This window comes from Aotus nancymaae, unplaced genomic scaffold (genome assembly GCF_030222135.1).
Source record: "Aotus nancymaae isolate 86718 unplaced genomic scaffold, 86718_ANA_hifiasm-v0.15.2.pri h1tg000012l, whole genome shotgun sequence".
NCBI classification, from domain to species: Eukaryota; Metazoa; Chordata; class Mammalia; order Primates; family Aotidae; genus Aotus; species Aotus nancymaae.
In genome coordinates this window covers 8,456,465-8,483,088 of record NW_026988423.1, presented here as the reverse complement: position 1 = coordinate 8,483,088, position 26,624 = coordinate 8,456,465, and the positions used below count along the sequence as shown (strand labels likewise).

At 33.7% G+C, this 26,624-nt stretch overlaps 1 protein-coding gene across 4 annotated transcripts in view; it reads right to left on the bottom strand.

Moving 5' to 3' along the window:
- The window catches only part of DYNC2H1 (dynein cytoplasmic 2 heavy chain 1), a 376,161-nt gene that overhangs the window by 34,053 nt on the left and 315,484 nt on the right, over positions 1-26,624 (bottom strand). For all 4 annotated transcript variants that reach the window (XM_064375367.1, XM_064375368.1, XM_064375369.1 and 1 more), the window contains 2 exons: positions 11,242-11,351; positions 10,154-10,235 (listed from right to left, as the gene is read on the bottom strand). In XM_064375367.1, the coding sequence (XP_064231437.1) occupies positions 10,154-10,235; positions 11,242-11,351 (192 nt within the window). The remainder of the gene's footprint in view (positions 1-10,153; positions 10,236-11,241; positions 11,352-26,624) is intronic.

Below are 26,624 nucleotides of genomic sequence, written 5' to 3'. Positions count from 1 at the left end.
AACCCATTCAAAAGGGGGTGAAGGATATGAACAGACACTTTACAAAAGAAGACATCTATGAGGACAACAAACATATGAAAAAATGCTCATCATCACTGGTCATTAGAAAAATGCAAATCAAAACCACATTGAGATATCATCTCACACCAGTTAGAATGGCGATCATTAAAAAATCTGGAGACAACAGATGCTGGAGAGGATGTGGAGAAATACAAACACTTTTACACTGTTGGTGGGAGTGCAAATTAGTGCAACCATTGTGGAAGATAGTGTGGCAATTCCTCAAGGACCTAGAAATAGAAATTCCATTTGACCCAGCAATCCCATTACTGGGTATATATCCAAAGGATTGTACATCATTCTATTATAAAGACACATGTTCACATATATTCATAGCAGCACTGTTTACAATAGCAAAGACCTGAAACCAACCCAAATGTCCATCAGCAATAGACTGGATAAAGAAAATGTGGCACATAGACACCATGGAATACTACACAGCCATAAAAAACGATGAGATCGTGTCCTTCATAGGGACATGGATGAATCTGGAAACCATCATTCTCAGCAAACTGACACAAGAACAGAAAACCAAACACCATATGTTATCATTCATAGGTGGGACCTTTCTTATAAATGAGAGACAGAGGAACAAAGTTAAATACTACCACAAAGAAGCAAAGAGCAGTGGTGGGGAGGGAGGGGTGGGATAATGAGGGCAGAAATACCAGGTATAGGTGATAGGGGGATGAAGGCAGCAAGCACCTTGCCATGTATGTACCTATGCAACAATCCTGCGTGATCTGCACATGCAGCCCAGAACCTAAAGTACAATAAAAAAAAAAGGCATCACATATAACCAAAGACCAGAGACAACCGCACATGAAAAAGAATAATAAATGCAATTTACTGAAACATTAGACATACAGGAAGCTCACAACAATACTTTAAGAGAAAATGTCATTGGACATTGCTGGAAACTTATGTATCAAGAGCATCTTTTGAATATTCCCAGTTTAAATGAAAAAAAATTAAGCATTCTATATTTTCAACACAAAATGTATTTTATGGTATCCAAGTAACTACATAGACCTAATCGAAGCTTCTTTACAGAAGAATCTTAGCTCATAAATGTGGAAAGAATAACAATCAGAAAAATCAGTATGCAACCCCTAATTATCTAAGCAATGAGGGTTAGATAAAAGACTGATGAGAAACTTTATATGAGGAATGAGGCTGTCACTGCCTGTATACATGAATCAATGTTAGCATCACTAAAACAGGAAAACAACACGTTGTGTGCCTCATCACACAATGTAAAATGAAGAACCCAGTGCCACCGATGAAGTGTTTCAGCTGCCCCCCACCCCACAAAAAAATGAATGTAATTAGATACTTGGAATTAATTTATAAGAAATGAGAGACAGAGGAACAAAAGTTAAATACTACTACAAAGAAGCAAACAGATGAGTACAGAATGTGTATCATTCTATAGGAGAAATAACCTCACTCCTGTAACAAACAGTAGTATGAAATGAAAAATGCAACCTGATTGAGATATAACAAGACTTAAAGCACATAACCAGTGTGAGCATCTCATTTCATTATTTTGACACTGATTCAAACAAACCGTTGGAAAGAGTTCTTTTAGAGACCGGTCAGTATACTGTTTTGGGCTGAATATTAAATGTTTCCAAGGAATTTTAATTTTGTTATTTGTGATAATGTATTTAAGAAAATATATATTTTTAAAGAAACACATTCAGAACTGTGGGGGAACAAAATAAAATGATGTCTGAAATGTGTTTTACCAATAAAAGAGAGAAAAGGGGAATGTTTCTGAATCTTAAAACCTTGGAATATGCCAACTCATTTTACTACTCTCTTTTCTCCTGTATTTGTTTAAAATGTTTAATAATAGAAAATATTAAACATTACTGAAAAAATAACCTTGAAGAACAAAGGATGTTTAAATTTCCTAGGGAATTGACTGTTCCATGTAGAACTACAATATAGTACCCATATGTGCTCAGTAGCCATATGTGGTTACTGTATATACTATACCACATATGGCTACTTGAAGTGTGGCTAGGGCAATCCTCTCTCAGCCTTGGAGGAAGATGTAACATGCAGGCTGAACATGAGTTTGACTTATGTATTTTGCAATATCAAGTTTCACAAGTACTATTTAACAAATAATAAATCTATAATGGCACTTAGGAATTTTAGAGGGGCATGTTCAGAATCTGAAAATCAATATATAAACACGTTTCTCAAGTAGGTCTGGAGGGTTTAAGATATTGATTGGTTTGGAGAACTACAGCCTCACTGTTTAATTCAGTCTATGGTGATAGAAATTAAAAAAAAAAACTAATAAAATTATAGTGCTAGTAAAATTCAAGTAAAATTCAAATCCAAAGTTCTCCTATTGTTGAAAACATAATTAAAAGGAGCCTAAATGGATGATTGAACTTACTAATTATGCCAAGTGCTAACAGTGAGAGCCTTAAAAAGACTTCCCTGATAAATATTTCTGGAAACTGCACGTGAGAAAGTTAGAAAATGTACTTTTATAGCTCACATGCATGGACCAAAGAGAGGAAAAGTTATGTCGAATTATCTTAAATCTCATGTGTAGACATGACTTTTAAAATTAAAGTTGTAAATACATGTGGAAATATTAACAAAAATGACAATTATTTTATAGTCATTATATCAAACTTGCTTATGTTACTAAATATTCACAAGTGCGAATTTTAATTTTTACCAATAAAATATGTTTTAATGAATCCTAAGTGCCAAATAATTTTGCTCACTGGAGACAGAAACTTTAGATGAAAATATACTTTCTTTTCCAATTAAACAAATATTTCCTACCTACATAGATCTTAATCATATATGATTCATTAAAATATAAATTCATATAAAATATATATTCATTAAACTTCATTGATATGTTTATTATGAGGATCTCTGAATATATATGCATAATCTGAATATAGTATATATATTCATTACATTTTATTTATATTATATATAAAATGAATATATTCAATAACTTTTATTGACATATGAGGATCTCTGTATATGTATAATCTGAATATATATAAAATATGAATGTATATTATATAAAATGAAAATATAATATATAAAATATAAATATATTGATTATATTGAATATAAAATATATTCATTATATTTTATATAATATATATACATTATATTTTATATAATATATATATTTTATATATAATATATACTCATTTTATATTCAGATTATACATATATATTCAGAGATCCTCATAATAAACATGTCAATGAAAGTTAGTATTGAAATCTACTCATAACTATGACAGCCAAGGCTCAGACTGCCCCATTAACTGCTTAAAAGTGTCACATAGATTTTTTTAGAAACTAATATTAGAATCTTATTTCACTGACTGTCAGTGCAGCCCATGCCCCACTGCTCCAAAGTAGAACACAATTATATAAGCTTGGGATTTTCTGGTTGTGCATAACTTTATTCCCATTTTGAAAGAACAAGGACAATATACTTTGGGAAATATGAACATATTTTGACACAGAATAAAACTGGCTTCCCTTGCTTATTATACTCCTAAATTAAATAATGATGCTAAACTTACATGCATGGTTCACAGCTGCCAGATATAAATACACATGTCTTGTGTTCCCTCCTTCTGACAATGGGGCAGCAGTGTATGACCACCAGTAATAGCTAAGATAGTTCTCATGAGCTAGGGGCTAAGGTTAAAATAAAATGTGAAGAAGCTGGGTGTGGTGATATGTGCCTATAATCCCAGCTACTCAAGAAGCTGAGGCAGGAGGATTGCTTGAGCAGAGGCATTCAAACTCAACCTGGGTCACATAGCAAAACCCCATCTCAACAAATCAAAACAAAATGACAAAATTAAATGCAAAGAAATGAAAGAAAACTTTTTTAACTTCTTCAGCTTTAAGTGAGAATTTAATGGCAGTCTATAAAGCCAGAAGAGCCAAAAGGGAAAGATCTAGCTTTTGGTAATGATCAAATTTCTGGCATCCTATACCATTAGAGCTGATGCTAAGAACACCTACTACAGTGCCTCTCCTATTGTACGCCCTCAACTCAACCATTCAGAAAGGGTTTGATTGAGTGCTTATTATGTAATGGCTATTGTTACTACTCTCAGGGGACTTACATTCTACTGGAATAAGACAGACAACAAATATAAATAAATGATAAAGTATGTCAGAAAACCAATAATATGAAAACAAATCTTTTGAGCAGGAAACTAGAACTATATGAATGGAGTTTCTGAAAAGCTAGTTGCAGAAAGTTAACTGCATTAAAGAATTATAGCCAGGTCAAATGCAATGGCTCATACCTGTAATCCTGTCACTTTGGGAGGCTGAGGCAGGAGGATCACTTGAGACCAGAATTCTGAGACCAGACTGGATAACATAGTGAGACCTCGTCTCAACACAAAAATTTAAAATAAAAAAGAACTATAATCTAACACTGAATTTGTTTTAAAAATGGAATTATGGAGAGACTTTCACCAAGATGGCTGAATAGGAACAGCTCTGGAGTGCAGTTCCTAGCAAAAGCAATGCAGAAGGTGAGTGATCTCTGCATTTCCAACTGAGGCACCAGGTTCATCTCAAGAGGACTGGTTGGACAATGGGTGTAGCCCAAGGAAGGCAAACCAAGGCAGGGTGGGGTGTTGCCTCACCCGAGGAGTGCAACGGGCTGGAGAACTCCCCATCCCATCCCAAAGGAGGCCATCAGGGACTTTTCTGGACACTCTGGCTCAGATACTGCACTTTTCCCATGGTCTTTAGAGCCCACAGACCTGGAGATTTCCACCAGTGCCAACAACACCTGGGCTGTAGGTTTCCAGCACAAAACTGGGCCTCTGTTTTAGCTGGCCCCTGGAATGCCTAAGAGACAGAACTGCCCATTCCCCTGAAAAAAAGGGGGGCTGAAGGCAGGGAGCCAAGTGATCTGGCTCGGCGGGTCCCACCCCCACAAAGACCAGCAAGCTGAGACCCACTGGCTTGAAATTTTCACAGCCAGCACCGCAGTTTGAGCTCGACCTGGGACTGTCCAGTTCAGTGTGGGGAAGGGTGTCCACCATTACCAAGGCAGTTCTAACCTTGCCTGTGTAAACAAAATCACAAGGAAGTTTACACAGCAGATGAGCGGAACCTGTGGCAGCTCAGCAAGGCCTCTGCAGGCAGACTGTGACTGGACTCCCTCCTTGCTGGGCAGGGCATCTCTGAAAAAGGGCAGCAGCCCATCAGGGACTTATAAATAAAGCCCCACTTTCCCAGGTCAGAGCACCTGGGAAAAGGGGCGGCTGTGAGTCCCACTTCAGCAGACATAAGCGTCCCTGCCCAGCAACTCTGAAGGGAGTAATGGAGCTCCCAGCACATCACTTGAGCTCTGATAAGAGACAGACTGCCTCCTCAAGTGGTTCCCTGATCCCCATATATGCAAAGAGACATCTCATACAGGAGAGCTCTGGCTGACATCTGGCAGGTACCCTTTTGTGATGAAGCTACCAGAGGAAGGAACAAGCAGCAATACTTGCTGTTATGCAACCCCACTGTGGGTGATTCCTAGGAAAGTAGGATCTGGAGTGGACCACTAGTAGTCCTGCAGCAGAAGGGCCTGACTGTTAGAAGGAAAACTAAAAAACAGAAAGAAATAGCTTCAACATCAACAAAATGGACATCCACTCAGAGACCCCATCTGAAAGTCACCAACGTCAAAGACCAAAGATAGATAAATCCACGAAGATGGGAAGAAACCAGTGCAAAAAGACTGAGATCACCAAAACCCAGAATGCCTCTTCTCCTCCAAGGAATCACAACTCCTCACCAGCAAGGAAACAAAATAGGATGGAGAATGAGTTTGACAAATTGACAGAAGTAGGCTTCAGAAGGTGGGTAATAACAAACTTCTCTGAGCTCTAACCCAATGCAAAGAAACTAAGAACATTGAAAAAAGTTTAGATGAAATGCTAACTGAATAACCAGCTTAGAGAAGAACATAAATGACTTGATGGAGCTGAAAAACACAGCACGAGAACTTTGAGAAGCATACACAAGTTTCAATAGCCAAATCAATCAAGCAAAAGACAGAATATCAGAGACTGAAGATAAACTCAATGAAATAAAACGAGAAGGCAAGATTAGAGAAAAAAAGAGTGAAAGAAATGAACAAAGCCTTCAAGAAATATGGGATTATGTGAAAAAACCAAATCTACGATTGATCAGTGTACCCGAATGTGACAAGAGAATAAAACCAAGTTGGAAAACACTCTTCAGGATATTATCCAGGAGAACTTTCCCAACATAGCAAGGCAGGCCAAAATTCAAATTCAGGAAATACAGAAAACACCATAAAGATTCCTTAAGAAGAGCAACCCCAAGGCACATACTCGTCAGATTCACCAGGGTTGAAATGAAGGAAAAATGCTGAGTGTAGCTGGAGAGAAAGGTCTGGTTTATTCACAAAGGGCAGCTCATCAGACTCACAGCATATCTCTCAGCAGAAACCCTACAAGCCAGAAGAGAATGGAGGACTTTCAACATCCTTAAAGAAAAGAACTTTCAACCCAGAATCTCATATCCAGCCTAACTAAGCTTCATAGGTGAAGGAGAAATAAAATCCTTTATGGACAAGCAATTGCTGAGATATTTTGTCACCACTAGACCTGCCTTGCAAGAGCTCCTGAAGGAAGCACTAAACATGGAAAGGAATAACCAGTACCAGCCACTGCAAAAACATACCAAATGGTAAAGATCATTGATATAATGAAGAAACTGCATCAACTAACAGGTAAATCAACCAGCTAGCATCAAAATGGTAGGATCGAATTTACACATAACAATATTAACCTTAAATGTAAATGGGCTAAATGCCCCAATCAAAAGACACAGACTGGCTAATTGGATAAAAAGTCAAGACCCATCAGTGTGCTGTATTCAGGAGACACATCTCAGGTGCAAAGACACACATAGGCTCAAAATAAAGGGATGGAGGAAGATCTATCAAGCAAATGGAGAGCAAAAAAAAAGCAGGGGTTGCAATCCTAGTCTCTGAAAAAAATAGACTTTAAACCAACAAAGATCAAAAGAGACAAAAAAGGACCTTACATAATGGTAAAGGGATCAATGCAACAAGAAGAGCTAACTGTCCTAAATATATATGCACCCAATACAGGAGCACCCAGATACATAAAGCAAGTTATTAATGACCTACAGAGACTTGGACTCCCACACAATAATAGTGGGAGACTTAAACACTGCACCATCAATATTAGATCATCAAGACAAAAAATTAACAAGAATATCCAGGACTTGAACTCAGATCTGGACCAAGTGGACATAATAGACATCTACATAACTCTCCACCCCAAATCCATAGAATATACATTCTTCTTAGCACCACATCACACCTACTCTAAAATTGACCACATAATTGGAAATACATCACTCTTCAGCAAATGCAAAAGAATGGAAATCATATCAGTCTCTCAGATCACAGTGCAATCAAATTAGAAATCAGGATTAAGAAACTCACTCAAAACCACACAACTACATGGAAACTGAACAACATGCTCCTGAATGACTACTGGATAAATAATGAAATTAAGGCAGAAATAAAGATGTTCTTCGAAACCAATGAGAACGAAGACACAACGTACCAGAATCTCTGGGACACATTTAAAGCAGGGTCTAGAGGGAAATTTATAGCACTAAATGCCTACATGAGAAGTGAGGAAAGATCTAAAATCCACACCCTAATGTCACAATTAAAAGACCTAGAGGAGTAAGATCAAACAAATCAAAAGCTAGCAGAAGGCAAGAAATAACTAAGATTAGAGCGGAACTGAAAGAGACAGAGAAACAAAAAACCCTTCAAAAAAAATCAATGAATCCAGGAGCCAGCTTTTTGAAAAGATCAACAAAATAGACCGCTAGCCAGACTAATAAAAAAGAAAAGAGAGAAGAATTGGATCGATGTAATAAAAAATGATAAAGGTGATATCACCAATTCCACAGAAATACAAACTACCATCAGAGATTACTACAAACACCTCTATGCACATAATCCAGTAAATCTAGAAGAAATGGATAAATTCCTGGACACTTACACCCTCCCAAGACTAAACCAGGAAGAAGTTGAAACCCTGAATAGACCAATAACAAGGTTTGAAGTTGAGGCAGCAATTAATAGCCTACCAACCAAAAGTAAGTCCAGGACCAGACAGGTTCACAGCCAAATTCTACCAGACGTACAAAGAGGAGCTGGTACCATTCCTTCTGAAACTATTCCAAACAATCCAAAAAGAGGGAATCCTCCCCAACTCATTTTATGAGACCAACATCATCCTGATACCAAAACCTGGCAGAGACACAACTAAGAAAATTTCAGGCCAATAACCATGATGAACATTGATGTGAAAATCTTCAATAAAATACTGGAAAACTGAATCCAACAGCACATCAAAAAGCTTATCCATCAGGATCAAGTCAGCTTCATCCCTGGGATGCAAGAGTGGTTCAACATACACAAATCTATAAATGTAATCCACCACATAAACAGAACCAAAGACAAAACCTCATGATTATCTCAATAGATGCAGAAAAGGCCTTTGACAAAATTCAACAGCCCTTTATGCTAAAAACTCTCAATTAACTAGGTATCGACGGAACGTATCTCAAAATAATAAGAGCTATTTATGACAAACCAACAGCCAATATACTGAATGGGCAAAAACTGGGCACAAGACAAGGGTGCCCTCTCTCACTACTCCTATTCAACATAGTATTGGATGTTCTGACCAGAGCAATCAGGCAAGAAAAAGAAATAAAGGGTATTCAATTAGAAAAAGAGGAAGTCAAATTGTCTCTATTTGCAGATGACATGATTATACATATTTACAAGACCCCATTATCTCAGCCCAAAATCTCATTAAGCTGATAAGCAACTTCAGCAGTCTCAGGATACACAATCAATGTGCAGAAATCACAAGCATGCCTACACACTAATAACAGATTTAAAGAGAGCCAAATCATGAGCAAACTCCTATTGACAATTGCTACAAAGAGAATAAAATACCTAGGAATACAACTAACAAAGGATGTGAAGGACCTCTTCAAGGAGAACTACAAACCACTGCTCAAGGAAATAAGAGAGGACACAAACAGATGGAAAAATATTCCATGCTCATGCTTAGGAAGAATCAATATTGTGAAAATGGCCATACTGCCCAAAGTAATTTATAGATTCAACACTATCCCCATCAAGCTACCATTGACCTTCTTCACCAAACTGGAAAGAAACACCTTAAACTTCATATGGAACCAAGAAAGAGCCTACAAAAGACATCATCAGGCAATATGAATTTTTCAGCTCCATTATAATCTTATGAAACCACTGTAGTATGTGCAGTCTGTCAATGACAGAACCATCGTTATGCAGTGCATGGCTATTTGCATATACATAAGTGAGCTATCTTGGGGATGGGACCCAAGTCTAAACACCAAATTCATTTATGTTTCATATACATTTTATAATATAGCCTGAAGGTAATTTTATATAATATTTTAAATAATTTTGTGCATGAAGCAAAGTTTGTGTACACTGAACCATTATAAAGCAAAGGTTTCACTATCTTGGCCACCCATGTGGACCAAAATATGACAATATGTAGTATCATATTGGCACTCAGAAAGGTTCAGATCTCGGGTATTTTGAATTTTTGGATTAGGGATGTTTGGATGCTCAACCTGTGTGTAGTTTATTGTACAGTAAACAGGATGAATTTTTGAACAGGTAAGCTAAAAGAACTGCATGATTTGTAATAAATTTATACTAAAAGTTACATTTTCAAATATTGTATCCCTAAGATTCTTATGTTTGCATAAGAAGATTCTGTATTTTTTATTACAAGTTGTTTCATGCCAAATCTTAACTTATTTTGATTTTTCATGTAGGTAATACAATCTAACTCTAATGATCTTACACTATAAAGATAAGTCACACACAAAAAAAGATAGGTCACTTCAAGATCAAAAGAATCTCTTATATCAGTTGGTGATAAGTTTTAGATTCCAAGATCTAAAATTAGTCTAGTACCTTAATTTGTAGCTTTGCTTCTTGCAGTCGACCTTTCCATGAGGCTACAAATTTAAGGCTATCCACAGAACGACCCACTGCCCTGTAAAGTTAAAGCACCAAATGTCACAAATCAATAATCCTTAGGAATTAAAATATGAAGAGTGACTGAAGATATAGTCATATTTATTTAAAATTAAAATATTTACCATGTTTAAATAACAATACTTTTTTAAATTAAGAAACATCAAACTATGCTTAATATGTTAGAGTTTACACCAAGTTTTCAAAGTTAACTGTAACATGTCAGTCTCCTCTTTGATGTTATAAGTTCCTTAAGGATAAGGCCTTTTTTTTTTTTTCATTTTTAAATCCTGTTTTGACCATTACCCTCAAATGCAGGCACATGATGGGTGTTCAATAAACGTTTATTAGCCAAACTGAAATTTTTTATATGTTTATAATATGATCCTGAAACAATATAAATTGAAAAACCCCTGAGAGTTACTAAACAACTAAATTTTGTTCAGGATATTTTTAATAATGTCTCTTTTATTACATTCCAACTTGTTAAAAATTATATATGATATGATAATCCAAGTGTGGTGTAAAAAGGAGCTTGATCTTAATCATCAAGTCCTCTTCTCCACCAAGGATGCTAGTCAGCACTGTCCAGTAGAATTTTCTGCAAAGATAAAAATACTTTTATGCAGACCAAAATGGCAGTCACAAGCCATGTGAATATTGAGCACTTTAAATGTGGTTAGAGTTACTGAAAAACTGAATTTTAAATCTGATTTTATTTTAAATCATTTACATAAGTCCATGTGACTTCTGGCTACCATAGTGGGCAGCACAGGTTTAGATAAATGATCGAAATTATAAAAGTTAAATTTTATCTTTTTAAATTCAAATAAAATACATCATCATTAAAAGCAATGCTTTTTTAAGCTAAAGGTTAACTCTGATTTAAAGTACAGTATAAGGAAATAACAGAACTGTGTTTCAATAATAAATTTATTTCTTGACAATCAAGAGCAGTGTAATAGGAAGACAATAAAGCAAAATTAATTACCCTCAGGGACAAATAAGTATTTCATTTTAATTACCTTGCAGTTTCCTGGCGAAGAGCATTAAGAAATGTGTCTGGATGGAAAAGTTCTGATAGGTCAAGTGTTTCAGATAGAAGAGCCTGTTTTTCAGCTTTATCTACCCAATTCTAGAAGGGAGAAAATATAAATATATAAATAAACACGCACTTAAAAGATAAGTTAATTAAAGACTTATTATTCCTAAGTCATTTTCATGAGAAAGTTCAGGTTCCAAATGCTCTGAAATGGTATCTAGAAAAAATATATATAATATTTCCATTTTACATTGTAAAGTCTGGCATTGTAATTTGGCATAATATCTATCTTAAATAAGATTCCTTGCACAACTGTTTTCTGGTAAAAATCTACTCAACATAAAAAGTTCAAAAGGTGAAAATTAACCTAATGTATAGCATCCGATTTTGGGCCATCACTTCTAGTATGCTGAGGAAATGCTGAGCATCCAGGCCTAACTAAAAAGTTCTCTTGGCAATGCAAACTGAATTAGGGTTCCAACTCCAGATCTGATGGTGAATTTGCATCTTACTGATCAAGTATTACAGTGGAGGGTAATGTCCAAGAAGAAATAATTTTGTGTTAAAAGGTGTTTTTAAATAATCAACTCATACTCCATTTGGAGAGATACATATCAATATAAAGTATATTTCATAAGTAATTTTTTTAAATTGCCATTTGGAACAAATGGAAAAAACAACAATGTCTGTTTAACACTATATGCTTTCCATGTATTAACCAAGTTTACACTTACCATGACCTGCAAGTTATTATTAGTATCCCCATTTTACAAATGAGGAAGTGGAGGTACAGTGGGGTTAAGGGTCTTGCCCAAGGTCAAATAATAGGTGCTGGAACCAGGAAGTAAACTCAGGCAGTCTTAGGTGATTTGTTTCTCTGTAATATTTCCTGCAGGTGATACTATCCTTTAAGAGATAGCTTACTGATAATTTCTGAATCAGTCTATTAGTTCAGCAGGTGCACAGAGATGTACTATAGTAATGTCAGCTATTAAAAACTCACAGAATCCTCATTTACTCAGTAATTCATTTTGCATGATTTATAAAGTCTAGAAAAAAATTGTGTTTTTTATTACTGTCATAGAAAGGACGTGTTTCATGTACTATAACACCCTATTATTTACCCAAGCATTTACATCTCTTAGCCAGATCAAGAGAAGAAATTAAAACCTCTAAAGCTACTGTGTTTGCATTAACATCTTAATGCATTTGACTAGTACTCACAAATGTTCCTATGTTCCTGTACCAATGAATAGTATGTTTTGTATAAGCAGAAAATACTTTTAAAAGATCTTCTTAACAAGCCATAATTATTTATCTTGGATATCATCCTTTACAATGATAATACTTCATAAAGTATCTATTTTCAATTACATAGTATTATATATAGCATATTTATTACCCATCAAGTAATTTTTATTAAATTATTGGCCTGATAATTTCTTTCCTTAGCTAAATATAATCAAATTATACTTAACTGTATCTTTATTATAAATAACATTTAATCCTGTTCAGTTATTTTAAAAGTCATTTAATAAATATTTTCAATTATACTACTATTTCATTAATGCTATAAAATTAATTTTGAATTCAAATGACTACTGCAGAATTGTTGCCAGTAATGAATGCACATATATATGTTCAAACTAATTAAAAATTAGAGTATGGCTGATAATCAGATTTTCACTTGTTTAAATAATATAATTATCAAGAAAGGAAAGCTCTTGAGTAAAAATGTTATTAATCCAAGGAAAAAATAACTTTTTAATCTATTAAGCTTAAAAGTAGACTAATGCAAAGGTGTTATTTAATGAGATAAAGTTTAAATAACAAAGATTATTTTAGCATGTATAATATCTTTGAACAGCAAACTTCACAGTGCAGAAACAATAAGCACATTTTTTCTCTTAACCACATTTATACTCATTTATAAGCATGAAAATACAAGTAAGAAGTATTATCTTTACTAAGCAGAAATATGCACACACAAATTGGGCTCTGAACAAAGTCATAGGCATGCTAGTTGGCAAATATTTTTCATAAATGTTTCTTCTTTACTTCACTCTAAGTTATGGGCCATGCCACTTTTAAAGGATTAGGTTTGAGATTAAACATAAAACTCTAGTCCCTTCTGTGATTATGAGACTATATACCCATAATTCTTCAAATATCATATAACAGATGTAATATGGAAATAAGCAAATAAATAGCTAATAGAATTGAGCAGCTAAATGGGATAGGCAATTTCTCAAATATTACATACACACAAACACTTAGAATCACAGGCAGTAAAACTTCTAAATTAGAATGAATGATAAAGATTATCTAGTTTACCTCCGTTATTATAACATAAATAAAATGATTTTCTGAGGTGATACGATATTGCAATATTTTATTTTTAAAATGTTGATTATGTAGTAGAATTTATGAATTCAAATTACATTCATTTACTCAGAAGCATTTACTGAATGCAAACAGCTTACTTAGTTAGAGAAGATGAGACCTACAAAAACAGCTGTGAAAAATGACAGTAAGTGGAAAACTGTGTAAGAAATAACTAGTGTATCATGGGAGTTCCACTCCTTTATGGACCAAAATATACAGAATTTTGAAGGTAAAAGGATATTTTTTCTAGAATATTATTAGGTAACTTATCAGTCAATTATAATACAAGCAGGTATCATTTTTACATAGGCTAGAGTTCAGAAAACGCTTTTGTATCTCTTTCTAAAAAAAAACAAAACAAAATGTTTTCTATCTCTTTTACATATTAATTAACACTAATATTTTTAGGGATGTAGAAGCTATCATATTGGAATGGGTCAAAAGCTAACCCTATTAGCTATAAGCAATGAAATCAGTTAAATATAGAATTAAATCTATATAACTATTGTGGCAAAATTAAACGCACATGAAAAACAACTTTATGAAAGTCCCAAAGGGCCAAAAGCATAAAATTAAAAAAAAAATTAAATGATTCAAATGTATCAGTTATACTCCATGGGGGAAAAATTCCTTTGAAGTGTTTGCATACATTTATGAAATGTGTATCCACAAACCAGGAAGAAGCTCAGTCTCTGATCATAATCAATTAAAACCATTAGAATTTAATATATTATAAGGTCACTGAGGAATAAAAACATTCGGTCAATGATGCTGGGGGAAAATTGTTAACTGCTTGCAAAAAAATTCAACCTTCGATTCACATTCTAACCAAAAATTGTGCTACTTATCATTCAGAGTAAAATTTTATTCCATAAATTAATGAAGGAAAAAAAAGAACCAATTTAAGATGAGGAAAAAAAGGGGGTGATATTATACATCTGATTACAGAATGGTTGACTTTCATTAAAAACATAAAAAGAGAAGAAATATAGGTTATATTATGTAAGATTTCACATAAACTAAATTTAAAAAACACATTTACCACAAATATGAAAATGAGTTAATAACATTAACAAAATGGTTAATTATTTACATAGTTACAGAAACAAGATATCATCTTCAATAGTTATGTAAAACTGAGATAGGTTTTTAGCCCAAGGGTATAGCAGGAGAAATGATAATGATTAAATGCTGCTAAGTGTTGCAACATGGACAAAATTTTGGTAGGAGTATACAGTGGTACACCATGATAAAACAATGTGATAAAATGTGTCAAAGCTTTAAAAATATAAAGCCCTTTTACTCAGTAATTCTTTTCTTGGAATGTAAATTAAGGAATAATCAAGAGATTAATATACATGGCTGCTCATTTAAAATTATAATGAATTTGAAGCATAATAAACAGAATAGAAATTAGCTGATTAAATTATGGCATATCCCTACCAAAAAAAAAATACACAGCCAATAAAAACTGATATTTGAAAAATATTTTATATCATTGGAAACTGTTTAGGACCTAATATATTTATCAGAATGCAAAAATGTATACACAATATAAACCTAATTATATAAAAACATTATTTAAATACATAGAAAATATATGGGAATAAATATCAAAATATTCCAGTGGGCTTGTTTAGCCTATAATCCATTAATGATTATCTTCATTCACATATAATCGCAATTCTATAATTTAAAATGCAATGCATTTATAAACTGATGCCATTTTACTTTGTTTTAATGCACTGTGTTCCTTGGAAAAAGTGTTTAATGCAATAATTTAACCAATCATTCTTCTCAATGTGCCATGTCCACATTTTAATGTATTGTGTTTTAAATTTTATTCAATTAAATTCATTTCCAGCTTTATTTTTGATATCTTCGTTGACCTAAAGGTTATTTACAAGTGTGTATTTTATTTCTAAATATTTTAGGATTTTCCATAAATCTTTGTTGTTGACAATCTAGTCTTTATAAAGTTGCCCAGAGTTATCCCATCTGACAGAAGTCAGCGTCCTTTTGATAGCAGACAAGGCCTACAAGGCCTGCGTTGTCTGCTCCTGCCCAAATTCTAAATCCTTTGCTCCTTACTACCTAACTCTGACTTACTTCTCTGGATGCCTTTTTCTGCCTTGTTTCCTTCAGGCACATTTGCCTTTCTTTCTCAAAAAACTCTTTTTGCCTGGTGCTTGCTGTTAACTCTGCCTGAAACTCTCTTCTCTCATTTACCTTCATGGGCTATTCCCTTAGCTCCTTTAGGTCTCTGTTCAAATGCCATCATATTAGAAATGTCTTTCCTATTCTACCAGTTTTAACACAATAAATTTTTATATATTTCACCTTTATATCTACAGCTCTATATGCGACTAGTGGGAATTAAGAAACAAAGGAAAAAAAATATTTGATCAAGTTAAATCAATAGCTACATTTTTGTGCCTGGAATTTGGCTAACATTTTCCTAAAGTAATTAATTGTGTTGCTTTTCTGAGAGTTTTTCAAAGTAAAACTTCTAAGAAACTTAAATTTTCATGTTCCCATGTTAATGTTTTTAAGTAAGTAATCTCAACCAAACAACTTTGTAAGAAACAAGTTAAGTATTGGCTTTGAGAAGGGGTTTAACATGATAAACTTATAAAGAAATGTTGATGTTTCTTGCATTTCTCATCTCTAGATTTGAAGATACGGCTGAAAGCTGACCATAAGAAATCTCTCTCTGCCCAACCCTCTCCTCCTGTGGATTGACTTCCCTTGTAGGCTGGATAACACTTCTTAACCATTTACATTTCCCCTCCAAAGGCGCAGAAATAGTTTGACTTGGGACTTTGTTTTGATGGTATTTCAACCTTTACTTATTCTAAATTTCCCTGAAGATTCTATTTTGTAGAATATAAATGTCAGAATTAGCAGAACTGGAGCCATAGAGAAATGGAATAATATTTTCCTGTGGAAGAGATATCTTTTAAGAGACAGTTTTAAGTTAAATAGGAAATCTCTCCACACACTAATTTATAAACAGAACATGATATTGTTAAATAGTATCGTGGAAGAACATACACACATATGATCACCTACATTCATTCCAGTAAAAAGCACGCTAGATAATGTAGTAAGCTCCTCCCCAACCTCCCCAGGTATGCTTATTATTATCCTTAAACTTAATATACTAATTTTTCTATAGAAAGTTATTTTCTTTCCCCTTTAATTCTTGGCATAGTAAGCATAGAACCTGCATCCAATAAGGTGGAAAGAATTTCTGAAGAGTTTTCAAATTCTAATTCAATATTTATTAGAGAGTTGAAAATAATATAAAAAAATTCCTAGTATTTTGGGTCCCACCTTGTTGGTTATTATTTGGATGTCAACAATATCTGGAAAAAATATTGGACAAAACGAAAAAAAAAACAACCCAAAAGTCAAATCTTGAATTAACAAAACAGAGAAGGAACAAACCAAAAAACTTCACCCGAATTAATGAGATACCCACAAGAAACAAAACAGCAGTAAAGCCAAGCGCTTATAAATTTAAAACATGTTACACATTTCCACTTCATTAAAAAAATTAATTGTAATAAATCTTTCAAAAAGAACAAAGTTTCCATGCTGTCTAGTGATGGATGCAGATTGTGGGACAAAGTAACTTCTGTGAATTCGATGAAATGTGGTAATGGCATGATGGATACTTGGAAGGCTTGCTTCTTCCAAGTCTATAAATTGAAGTCAATGACTCGAACTTTAAAAATCTTAACCACTTTTTAACTGGGTTATGTTAGTGGTACTCCACATGGTATAGCTTACTGAAAAGTCTCAAGCTGTACAAAGGATTTGAGGAAGATTTTAGGCTCCATCGCTCTATTGCCACTGAATTGATTTTGCTACCTTGTTTAACTTTATTAATAGATACAGTCTTGTCTAGAAAAAGAATATACCCTACCTTACTGTTAAAAAAGGAAATCTTACTCTTCCCCTGTCCTTAATACAGCCATCTCTTAGAGGACTAGAGGTTCTATCCACATATTTGGTATTTTTTCAATTAAAAAACTTATAAATCTGGGTTTCTAGGCTCAATATTTGATATAAAGAAGTATTATTTTTCAGTAGAACTTTGTGATATACTTTTATCACCTAGTGGAGAAAATTTTGGGAAATAAAATTTTATTCTTTATGTTTGTTGTTTACCATTTCTCCATCTTTTCTAAATACAGGAACGAGTTGAGTTACGTGGGCTAAAAACCCTGACAGTGTTCATGAAGAACCTGAACCACTATGAGAAACAAGATTATTAATAATTACTTTTTGGCATAGTATTTAATTTTTAGTGTGGCAAAGCAGGAGTTTATACTGTCTACCTACCTATAGGTCTCCTCTTAATTGTTAATAATAATTTATAAATATAACTTACTTTGTGACTAGTTCAAGTTCCTATTTAAGGCCAATCTTGCCACATGTGCATTGGGACCTATTTTCTCTTGCCTTTTAAAGAACTTTACTCCTACAATTATTTCCTTTTTCTTGTACCATCAATTTTTAAATTTATAGTGAACACAGATATGGTTTTAAAAAATCCCCTATATTAAAAAATAAAACCAAAAAAATTCCTTTGGCTCTTCTCCCTATCAGTATCACTCTATTCATCTGTGTTACTTCATAACACAACTCCCTGAAAAACCTGTCTATACTTGCTGTCTCAACTTCACTCCTTTTTTTTTTAGACTCATATGACCAGGCTTTCATTCTTTAGAACTTCATAAAACAACTCCTCAAGATCACCAATGTCCTCCATGTTGTCAAACATGATTCTTCTCTAACCTCACAGCATTTAACATAGTTAATCATTCTGACCTTTTAAAAACACTTTCTTTTCGTGGCTTCTTGATTACTACAGTCTTCCAGGCTTTCTTCTATATACCTAACTACTACTTCTTGGTTTCATGGTTGACAACTTTCCCTTTTCTAAACATCTCAATATTGAAGTGCACCAGTGCCAAATAATTGGCCATTCCTATGGTTTTAAACACTATCTTGATATGGTGATGACTGCTAATTTTCTATTTCCTATTCCAACACCTCTCTCATCAATTATTTCTCTGACATTTCCATCAAGATGTCTACATGGCATCTAAATTTATCATGTTCACATTAGAACTTTTAATTTGCAAGATCATTCCCCTCCTCTTTAAACAACAATATGAGTCAAAACTTTGAAATCACATTTGATAACTCTCTTCCATGTCCCACAGCCAAATCCACAAGTTAAATATCAAAATATTACCACTACTTTAAGAAGCCTCCACCTCCACAGCTACCATCCTAGTCCATCATAACCTCACTTGGATTACTGCAATAACCTCTTTTTGCTTCCCAAGCAAGTCAGATGTTTATTATTCACATTAATATTCAAATCTCTACATAAGTAAAAAGAGATTAAAAATAATATGTAAAGATAATCCCAGAATATAACTTATACTTTAAGATGGGCATAGAAAGGAGCCCCAAATGTCAATAGATATATAGCAAACATAGGTCTATAAAAAGATAGTTTCATATACTAAATGCTGAAACATCTGCAGAATGAAAAATATAAAGTCTTTCAATATTTATGTGACTGTCCATAATCTTAAAGACAATTTCCTCAACTAGTTCATTTTTATGAAATCATCAAATTCCACTAAGATATTTGAAGGCAGAAAGTGAATTTTACTGGCATATTTATTTGAATGTACAAAATGTATTTATTCATTTGGTATTTTAGAGGAGATGCAGCTACTCGTGTGCTTTTTGAAAGCAATATCTCTTTACTGGTCAGCCTGCTCCTATTCTTCCTCCCTATAGCTTATTCACATACCAGCAGAAAAACCCTTTAGTCTTCCCGCTCTCAACCTTCTACTGACCTCCTATGTACTCAGACTAAATTTAAATTTCCTACCAAGCCTACATGGACTCATACCTTATGGCCCTTGGCCACTCATTCAACCTCATTTCCAGTAAAACTTTGCTTATTTGATGACCTAGCCACTCATTTGTTCCTCGAACAAGTAAAGCACATTCCTGTCTCAGAGATTCTATACTTACTGATCCCTCTGACTGGATTTGCTTTTCCCTCAGATACATTTCAAGGTTTGCTCTCTTACTTCATTCAAGTCTCTGTTTAAATATCACCTCCAAAGAAAGGCTTTCCCTGACCATTAATACTAAAATGTTACCTTCCCCAAACCACTTATCTCTAGACCCCTTAATCTACATCATTTTGCTTTACAGCATCCTTATATTTATTAGAAATAAGGTTTAGTTCAGTTTCAATATTTGGCAAGATCTGTTATTTGCCTTTTACCTTCTGGTGGGCTCAACAAACAGATGCTTACTTTAACACTGTTCTGACATCCCACAAAAAATAATACTAATATTTGTATAAGGATAGATGTTACCACCCTATCTAATAAGTGTAACAATGTTAGTAATGTCAACAAGGTATGACATTTAGATTTATTTAAAAATATTATTCACTCTATGTTACCTGAAGTGAAAACCCCTTATGTGCTCTATAGGTTGAAATTATCTTAGTCTGAACCATTAATATGTATTTAGTATAGCAAGAAAAGAATTTAGAAAATAATTTTTATAAAAATTCTTAATGTTATGTTGATTTCAGAACTTATGATTCAAGAAATCAATTGATAATACAAATATTGAGACAATAATAGCAAGATAAATAGGAAAAAGTTGGAAATAATTTAGTCAAGAAATATTAATAAAAATTTAATATAAAAAAGATATGTATCAGACAATACTGAAATCCAGATCTTTGTGGAATTATTAAATATACTGACATTTTCAAAATTACATAACATGTATCAAAACTTAATTTTAAGTTACTTAGTTCTACTTAACCATGAGTCTTCTAAGAGGAAGAGTTACTTGGAAATATTTCCCATTTGTGAGGACCAAATAATAATGGAATATCAACTTTGCTATCTCAAAATTTCTCAAGGAGAAAAAACAGTCAAATATCATTTAAAAAATTACCCAATATAAATCATCTTGAATCCAGACATAAGGAAAAAAACTAGGTATACATAATATTTACTTTCTCACTTATCAAATTTCAGAACTGTAGACATTAAAAATAATACATATTTAGAAACAATTTCTTGTTGAGGTTATGAATCTATAGAGGTTAAAAAACACTTGTCAAAAATCACTGACAATAACTTTCAGGAGATTAAGTAAAAGGAGTTCTGAGGCTTGCTAAGCTATGAATCTTATATTCAAGATTCTTTCTAGAACGTACATTACTAAAAAATTTTCTTAAATTATTTTTATTGTATACAAAAGTTGGTATTATTGGTAGTATTAAGCCAAATAATAGTCTACTTCAATATTGTGTACAACAGACAAATAAATAATATACAGCCCAAAGTCCTTTTAAAGTGTGATAACATATATATTAACAATAAAACCAATCACTACTTTCTTTGCTCGTGAAGAGATTTCCAGTTGCAAATAGCTAACAACAAGTAAATCTGATAGATAATATATTATAGAATGGAAAATCAGCAAGTGAAGTGTTAGGCAATTATTGACAATGAAACAAATGTGGTGAAGGCTATGATTGATTTAGGAATCACAAGCACACAATGTTTTGTTCACAACCTTCCATTGTATCTTCAGAAATAATAAAACATTTTGATAGGCAAGATTTATTGACACCAGCAGAAAAACTGTCAGCCCTTTCTATTATTCTTCTTTACCAAAAATAAAAGTATATGGTATACAAGACATTTTGCAACTCTCTTTTATATATTAATAATGTATGTTCAAACAAGATTAAGAGAAGCCTTTAAATGGCAAAAAAAAAAAAAAGGCTCATAAATCAAGGGGACCCTTGAAACAAAATTTTGCAAATAACAGTACCAGCGTAGGAGATTTTACTAACAATAATTGGTTACTTGCAGGGAAAATTGTTTGCTACAACTTGCTGATTCTTCAAGAAACCAAATTTGTCCTAAGAGTTTAAGTATTCTCTGCATGTTTTCTGCTGTAAAGATCCTTTTATTATGCTACTCCAGGAAGCTGCTAAAATTGGTATGCATGTGATGAAAGCTGCAATGCAGGTAGAAATTCAGGAAAGATTCTGTTATCTTGAAAGCCAATTATGTTGCTATGTTGTCAAATTTCTAGAACCAAGATTTATCTTCTGCAAGCAGTACAAATAGCATATTTTGTAAGATTGCTTCTATAAAACTGCATATGATTACAGACCATAGAGTACTGTTTAGTATTCCAAATGTGCAACATAGTTGGCCATACGAACGATTTATCAGCTGTTACTGCTGAGAAATTACTATCCCTGTACAAAATTTGACTCTTGAAATTTTGTAATATTACTGTTAAAGCAAATGCTTTGTTTTTCTAAATACAAGTTCAGATATATACCCTAAGTTCATTCTATGATGGTGATAACTCAACTTAAAGCTTGGCTGTATATTAATCTTAAATCTCAAAATTTTGGCCAAAGGATTTTGATACAATTCTAATACTAACATATTTATTTGTTTGCTATCTATCTCCTTCACTAAAATGTAGTAATACCTGTTGACAGGAATTTTATGTTTTCTCACTACAGTGTATTTCTAGCACTTAAGAACAGTGGCTGGCATATAATAGAAACTCAATAAATATTCACTGAATGAATAAACTAATAAATATATATTTGTTCATCTATATGAATAAAAAACATCCATACGTTTCTCTCCTGGGTATAATATACAAAAATGAGGATGCTGGAGATTTTAAAGCCACATATAAACTTTTTCAACTTTGTTTATAAGTCTTCTATGAATAATTTTACTGAGTATTTTGTGTAAAGCACTGTTTAAAGAGTAGGAGAGTTACTAAGATGAGTTAAGAAAATAATATACTCTTCCAGGAATGAAGAGTATGGTAGCAGAACCTTCCAAAATACAGTAAGATACCTCAAAAAATGAGTAAAACAATAACAATGTAATTATAATAAATTGCTTTTTACATTTGAAATCTTAAAAGAAAATAAAGCACTTCAAATGTTATATTGTGGAAGTAAAGTATAAAGTTAAACCGTAACATTTATGGGTAGATTTAGATAGAAGCCAAAATTTCAAAATATGTAAAGAAATACTACAGAATATAGCTCAGGAAGCTAAATGATCATGATTGGAAAAAAGAGATTTATGTGAATTTGCTTGAGAATAAATAACCTTATAATTAGAGTTATTTATTTATTCAACAAATATTTACTGAAAAGCCTATTTATATAAGTTACTGTCTACATGCTTGGATAGGGCAGTAAAGAGACAAAAATCTCTGCTTTTATGAAGCCTCCTTTTTAGTGGAAGAATACATAGAAAACTCTTAAAAATAAATAGTTATAATATACAGAGTATTAGATGAAGATATAAGCCATAGAGAAAAATAAAGAGGGAAAAAAGAGTAAGAAGTCTTGGGGGTGGGGCAGGGGTTACAATTTGAAACAGGAACCTGACATTTGAGCAAAGACCTGAAGGAGATAAGGAAGCTTCCTTATGCATATCCAGGGGAGAGCACTCCAAGGAGAGGAAGCAGCAAGAGTAAAGGCCATCAGAGGGAGCGTGCCAGGCCTGCTCATTTAGAAGCAAGACCAGTATGGCTAGAACAGAGGAAATGAGGTAGAAAACTAGGATAGGAAATCAGAGAGGTAATGGGGCTTGACCTTAAAGAAACTTGTAGACTGTTGCAAGGATTTTGATACTCTAGATGAGATGGCTAGTCATGGGGATATTTCCAAGAGAAGAGTGATGTAACTTGAGCTGCACTTTAACATCAGACCATTTGAGATTGCTTGGCTTAGAACCAATAACAGTGGGGACAAGGGCAGAAGCAGGACTAGTTAGATAGTAGCTGCATTCATGATGACTTCAATCAAGGTACTAGCAGTACACATGGTAAAAAGTATCTCTGAATGTATTTTAAATGCAGAGAAAATTTGAGTTTCTGGTTTACTGGATAAGTGTGAGAGTAGAGGAGTCAACAATGATTCCAAAAATTTTGGACTTAACTAACCCCTGGGGACCAGGGGATAGCACTAAGTGGTTCTAGATTGTAGCACTTCTGGTATTTGCCAAATACTTCCTTTAGTGATTTGTTGTTTTTGCTTATTTAGTTGTCTATTCTCCTGATAAGATTTAAGAATAGTCTATATGTCATGCTAAATGGTATTAACTAATAACAGCAATCATTAATGCTATTTATTGCTTAGATCTCCCCAAACTTCAAGGTGCCTAATAGTTGATATAAACAACAAGATTCTGTCATAAGAAGGAAGAATGGCAGGATTCGGTAGTAGAGCAATGTGCCAGCCACTAGCTTGAGTTTGGGAAAAAAAATTGAATGAAGTTCAAGAAGGAGTCACTGTGGATCTTAAGATTAAAGACATGAAACTAAAGCAGAAGTTTAAAATGAACTTTAAGTATTAATGGCAAACAATGCTAATTTAACCCACGGCACTCCAAGTTTGCTTAGCAATGGAAGCATAATGGGGGGAGATACTCAGGGGTCCATTAAACACATCTAGAATATTGGGTCTATTTAGCATACCCCAGTCTAACTAGGTCATGGTGATCACAATCTCTCTATATATCTTGGCTTGAATATAGAAATCAACACATGAGTCGGGTTGGAATAAAAATTGCTGGTGTACAGTCAAGGGATCCAACTATGAGTCGTCGAGAAAAGTAGGACAAAGGAACCAAAACAAAGGCTGACAATGTAAGATTTACAAACAGGGTAGAGAACATGCCAGAATTCAGAATGATCATCACAGAAGAATCAGAATATCCTGCTCTAAGGGCTAGGCTACAAGCCAAGGAGAAAACAAAGAGTGGAAATCAGGAACCCAAGAAACTCTTCAAAGATGTTATTTCTGAAGAAAAGGCGGAAAAATTTGAAACCAGGGAAATAATTCTAAGTTCACTAAAGAGAATAATCTGTCTAGTCCATTCATTTGTTAATTCCTTTGTTCATTCATTCATTCAGTACACAGTATATAGGTATTGGAAATATACTGGATTTTTTTTTTTTTTTTTAAGATCTTTGATCTGAAGGATGTTGGAGAAACCAGAGAGTGAATGCCAGGCTGCCTGCAAGACTCTCTTTGGCTGAGGTTCCTTGGATCCCTAGGGGATCTCTAGCTCTTTCTCAATTAAGAGTATTCAGAAGAGAGTCTTAAATCTTTTGCCACAAAGTAGACTAAGACTGTTTCCATACTGCAGCTAAAACAATCCTTTTAACACATAATTTGACATTCCTCTTAAAATCCTGCAATGGTTACCTTTTGTCCTTAGGATAAAGTATAATTCCTTAATACATTATCATGATTTGGCCCCTCCAGCCTGAACACAGGCTCCTTGCAATCTATGCTCTGCTTTTAGTTACTTGAAACCACAATGCTTACTTTTTATTAAATTTTTTTTTTTAATTTCAGTAACTTTGGTATGAACACTTACTCTTGATATTAGACTCTGGTCTGCCTTCTGTCTGATGCATTCTTTCCTCCCATTCTCATTTGGTTTATTCCTACCAAGTTCTCAGCTTAGGCATCACTTCTCTGACCCCTTCTAGGGAAGTACTGCTATTTGCTTCCACAGTACCGTACTTCCTTTATCACTCTTCTCTTACTGTTGTTTATTCAGTTCTGTCTTTCTGATAAGTTGTAAGGATAGTTCCTGGAGAATAAGGTGTGTCTATTTTGTTTACCACTCCATATTCAGCAACTTCACACAGTGTTTGGTGCCAGGAAAGTATTAATCACATTTCCTGAATTATTTTTTTGAGAGGAGAGGTCTCATTGTTGCTGAGGCTGGACTTAAACTCTTGGGCTCCAGTGATCCTCCTGCCTCAGCCTCCTGAGTAGCTAGAACCACAGGCACATGCCACTGTGCCCAGCTTACATTTATATAATTTTTATTGCTAAAATGATAGAGGAGAACAGACAGAATGAATATAAGATCTGTGAGGCAGTTATTGTATCTATTTACTAACGATTCTATCTCCGGTACTTCACACAGGGCTTAGAATAAGGTAGCTGCTTACTATATTTTTGATTGAATGAATAAATAAGTGAATGCTACCCAAGTCAGTCTTAACCTTCTTTGCACAAAACCCCTATAATAAACTGGTACTATACATGACACCCTCAATAGTTTGTTCTCTTTTTCCATAAACTATGCCTCAAAATGCAAGACCCTAAAATCTTAAACTATAACTGGATATGGACTTAACCTGCTGTATACCTGTTTGGATTGAATCTGATCATTACACTTTCTTAAGAAACTGAAAGGTGCCATTTTCACAGATCCTTACAAACAGTGCTTCTAATTTTCCCTGCCCACCCAGTTTCCCATCCCTTTGTTTTCCAACTAGGTAGTTACATTGTTCTCTAAGTATCACAAGCTGCTCTGGATATGTACCTGTGAAATAGAGAAGGCACAGAGGAAAACTAGAGATCTATCAAGCCCTGGAATAGACGAAAAGCAAATCCCAAATATTAAAGGCTACCTCAGGGAGATCGATATCTATATAGTTATAACTGAAAATAAATACTAAGCTAGGAAAATAGAACAATATAAAAAGTATCTCCAAGTGGTTGTGGAAGTAAGAAATTGTGCATATTCCCTGGTTGGAAGGATGAAAAGTAAGCTATGGTCAGTCCTGAAAGTTATCTTGAGGGTTAGAGAGAGTATTTTATCACACAATTAAGGCTAAATGCCTTATAAAGCTTTTAAGAAAATTACACAGTGGAAAAGTGTTCAGTTTTGATGACCAGTTATTCATCAATATATGAATAATCATGCAAGAAAATTGTAATAATTCATGCAAAATTGTTTTAAAGAATATTAATTTTAGTATCACCAATACATTTATCATTATAAACACATAGCATAATTATGAAGTGAACTTACATAGTGTAATATA